The following is a 3,499-nucleotide window of genomic DNA, read 5'->3' as shown; positions in this document are numbered from 1 at the left end:
AACAAATCCAGCATTACGACGTTTTTAACTAAAATATGAGTTCATAATCCATAATAACGCTTCATCCAGTGAAAAAGTGCATCTGCTGTTGTCTCTCACATCAGAATCAGACACACATGTGTTTAGAGCTGTTTAAACGCTGCTTGATCTGTGCAGATTTCTCTCCTGATTCACACCAGAACACTGACTCACTGGAGGAAGCGTTATTATGGATTATGAACTCTATGTATTTTAATTAAAAGCATCTTAATGCTGGATTAGTTTCAGCTTTTGTCTTCTCCAGATGTTCACTGATGGACTGGAGTGCTGTGGATTATTGTGATGTTTTTATCAGCTGTTTGGACTCTCATTCTGACGGCACCCATTCACTGCAGAGCATCCGTTGCTGAGACACTGATGCAATGCTGCATTTCTCCAAACCTGATGAAGAAACAAACTCCTCCTAATCTCAGATGACCTGAGGGTGAACACATTCATTCATTTTTGGCAGAACTGTTTCTTTAAGCACTCTAGGAACCAAGCTGTCTCAAACCCTAAATGTGACCCTGGACCAAAAAAAAACAGTCATAAGGGTCAATTTTTCGATTTATGCGTTTATGCGTCATCTAAAAAAGCTGAATAAATAATCTTTCCATTGATGTATGGTTTGTTAGGAGAGGACAATGAGATACAACTTAGCAATGCATGTCACTAATCAAAAATTAAATTTTGATATATTTACAGTAGAAGATTTACAAAATATCTTCATGGAACATGATCTTTTCTTAATATCCTAATGATTTTTGCATTAAAAATAAAAATTTATAATTTTGACCCATACAATGTATTGTTGGCTATTGCTACAAATATCCCCCAGCGACTTAACACTGCTTTTGTGCTGCAGGGACACATATATGGCGTTTGCATGTACTCACCACATGCACCACCTCAGGATAGATGGGCTCGGTGATGACGCTCCTGTTGTGAGTGATGTACTCCACCATCTCGCTGAGCGCCGCCCGCTTCACCTCCTTCCACTTCAGGTCGCTCAACGGGTCGGAGACGAAGTCGAATAGCACGCAGCACTGACGCAGCTTCTGCAGGAATAACTTCTCCTGCTCGGCCGGAGGAACATCTGCAGCCACGGAGAGAAGAGTTAATGCAACACTGACATCTACTCACTGGAAGGAAAAATTTTGAAGGCCTCTAAATGATCAAGCTTTGCTGTAACACACAATCCCCTCATGTCTTCCGTTTCTGATTGATAGTTTAGAGTTTTTATCCAGTAAAAGCTCTTTTAGTGTAATTGTAGAAGCGCTTCTCGTGTCTTTCTGCTGTCAGATCTTGATCTAAGCGTCAGAATAACGTCTGTAATATCTCCAGATGAACACTTACTGCACTGAAGCAGCTCAGCTTTACTTGATTCTCCATCAATCATGTTTTAGAGTCTCAAATCTGATCCTCAGGATCTTTTGAGGAGCGTTTGTTTCCAGAAGCTTTACTTTCACTGTTCCTCAGCGGAGGAATGATCTTCACAAGCCTCCAGAACATCTCACATCTTCTGAGGAGGAGCCTTTATTTCTTCAGCTCTCAATCACTGCATTATATGTTTGGAGCATTTCACTCTCATCTCACTGAGACAGATTACTGCAGATATAGAGCGACGGCTGATATTTAGATCATTTTATGTCAGTATCTGATATAAAGATCTCATTGATTTACAAGCAGCAGCAGAATTTCAGCATAGAAATATCAGCATCTGCACCAAATTCATATTTTTGCTTAGTTTGAGTCTCTGAATAAAACTGAGCTTTTCTGCCTCCACATTCTCACTGTATCAGACTATATGAGCCATAAACGTGTCAAATATGATTCGTTTTTAGATTTTGTAATATTTTCTGTTTTAAAAATCTGAGTATTATTTGATATGTCAGGCTTTACAGGGTTAAAGCGATGTTGCAGCTGCAGGGTTTTTCCTGTATTGACGTCAGACAAACATACAGTATATTTTGGGCTCCTCTGAACGTTTAGATCACATGGTTTCCTTTAAAGCTGCACATGCCCGGCGATGGTTTTATTTCAGCACAGAGACTGACGGATGAGTAGTGTTGTCTGGGATGCATCAATATTTGCGATTACGTTTTTAGCCACTTCTGATGCTTTTTCAGCCCTCATTCACAGCTATATTTAACGCGGATCATTAGAGTCGTTAGATGCAAACAGGACAGTGTTTGTTTTCTTCACTGGTCTGGTCCTGATACTGAAGCGTGATCTGTAAAGGTCACGCCTGTGAGAAACTCGCCTCACGCTTCCCTTTATGCACATGGGAGTGGTGATTGTGGTTTACATGTGAAAACAGTAGTGCATTGACACTGACATTTGAAGCACAGCCGTCAGCGTCAACAGCTAATGCGTTTGACCAGAGCTGATTTCAATTTCAACTCAATTTATAAACGACTGCATTTAATTCAATCTGCAGTTCACTACAGAAAGCATTCACACAACCCTCCTCAGTACTTCACGTTCTGCATGCACAGTGTGCATAGCATGCAAATATTCTGCGTGCATTAAATAATGCATCCCATAATGCAATGCAATCGGCTTGATCTTATCTTTCCAGGTCGATAAATGAAATAAAAGTCATATCAACCATGATTCGTTTTAATAACCATGTTTATCACTTATTGCATTAAATGTGAATGCATCATGTTAGTCTAAAGATGCTTTTAAAGCAACCCAAAGTTCATCAAAATATTATCCAACTATTCAGATAATACTAGTTCACTATGTTTAAAAACACTAGACTGTGTGGAGAATATAATATCTAATAATATGCATTGATAAATGTTTCTACATGTCCATTATCTTTTGGAAATTGAGAGGTTATTTTTCCTTCATGCTATTTTAAACAATTAAACTTTTTGCAGTCCGATCGAATAAGTAAAAATAAGAGCTGTAAATACACTACTGTAAATTTGGAATAAGTAACATTTTTAATGTTTAACGCAAGTCTCTTCTGCTCACCAGGGCTGCATTTAAAAAAAAAAAAAGTGGAAAATGTGAAATATGATTGCAATTAAAAATATTTCTATGTGAATATGTGTTAAACTGTAATGTATTTCTGTGATGCACAGCTGTATTTTCAGCATCATTACTCCAGTCTTCAGTGTCACATGATCTTCAGAAATCAGTATAATATGCTGATTTGTTGAATTGAAAACGGTTGTGCTGCTCAATATTTTTGTGGAAAACGTGGTACATTTTATTGTTCAGGATTCACAGATGAATAGAAAGTTCAAAAGAACAGCATTTGTGTGAGAAATAATTTTTTTGTAACATTAGAAATGTCTTTACTGTCACTTTTGATCAATTTAAAGAGGTCATATGATGAGATTTCAATTGTTCCTTTCTCTTTGCAGTATTACAAGCTTTTGGTGCATAAAGAAGATCTGTAAAGTTGCAAAGACTAAAGTCTCAAATCCAAAGAGATATTCTTTATAAAAGTTAAGAGTCAGCCACG

The 3,499-nt window shown here is 37.7% G+C and overlaps 1 protein-coding gene across 1 annotated transcript in view; it reads right to left on the bottom strand.

Annotated features, from left to right (window-relative positions):
- Positions 1-3,499, bottom strand: part of LOC107564593 (serine/threonine-protein phosphatase 2A 56 kDa regulatory subunit delta isoform-like) — a 42,925-nt gene that overhangs the window by 16,345 nt on the left and 23,081 nt on the right. Inside the window, exon 5 of the mRNA XM_016249713.1 lies at positions 915-1,114. Coding sequence (XP_016105199.1) covers positions 915-1,114 — 200 coding nt within the window. The remainder of the gene's footprint in view (positions 1-914; positions 1,115-3,499) is intronic.

This window comes from Sinocyclocheilus grahami, unplaced genomic scaffold, assembly GCF_001515645.1.
Source record: "Sinocyclocheilus grahami isolate Dianchi unplaced genomic scaffold, SAMN03320097.WGS_v1.1 scaffold949.1, whole genome shotgun sequence".
NCBI classification, from domain to species: domain Eukaryota; kingdom Metazoa; phylum Chordata; class Actinopteri; order Cypriniformes; family Cyprinidae; genus Sinocyclocheilus; species Sinocyclocheilus grahami.
This window is presented reverse-complemented; position numbering and strand designations above follow the sequence as displayed.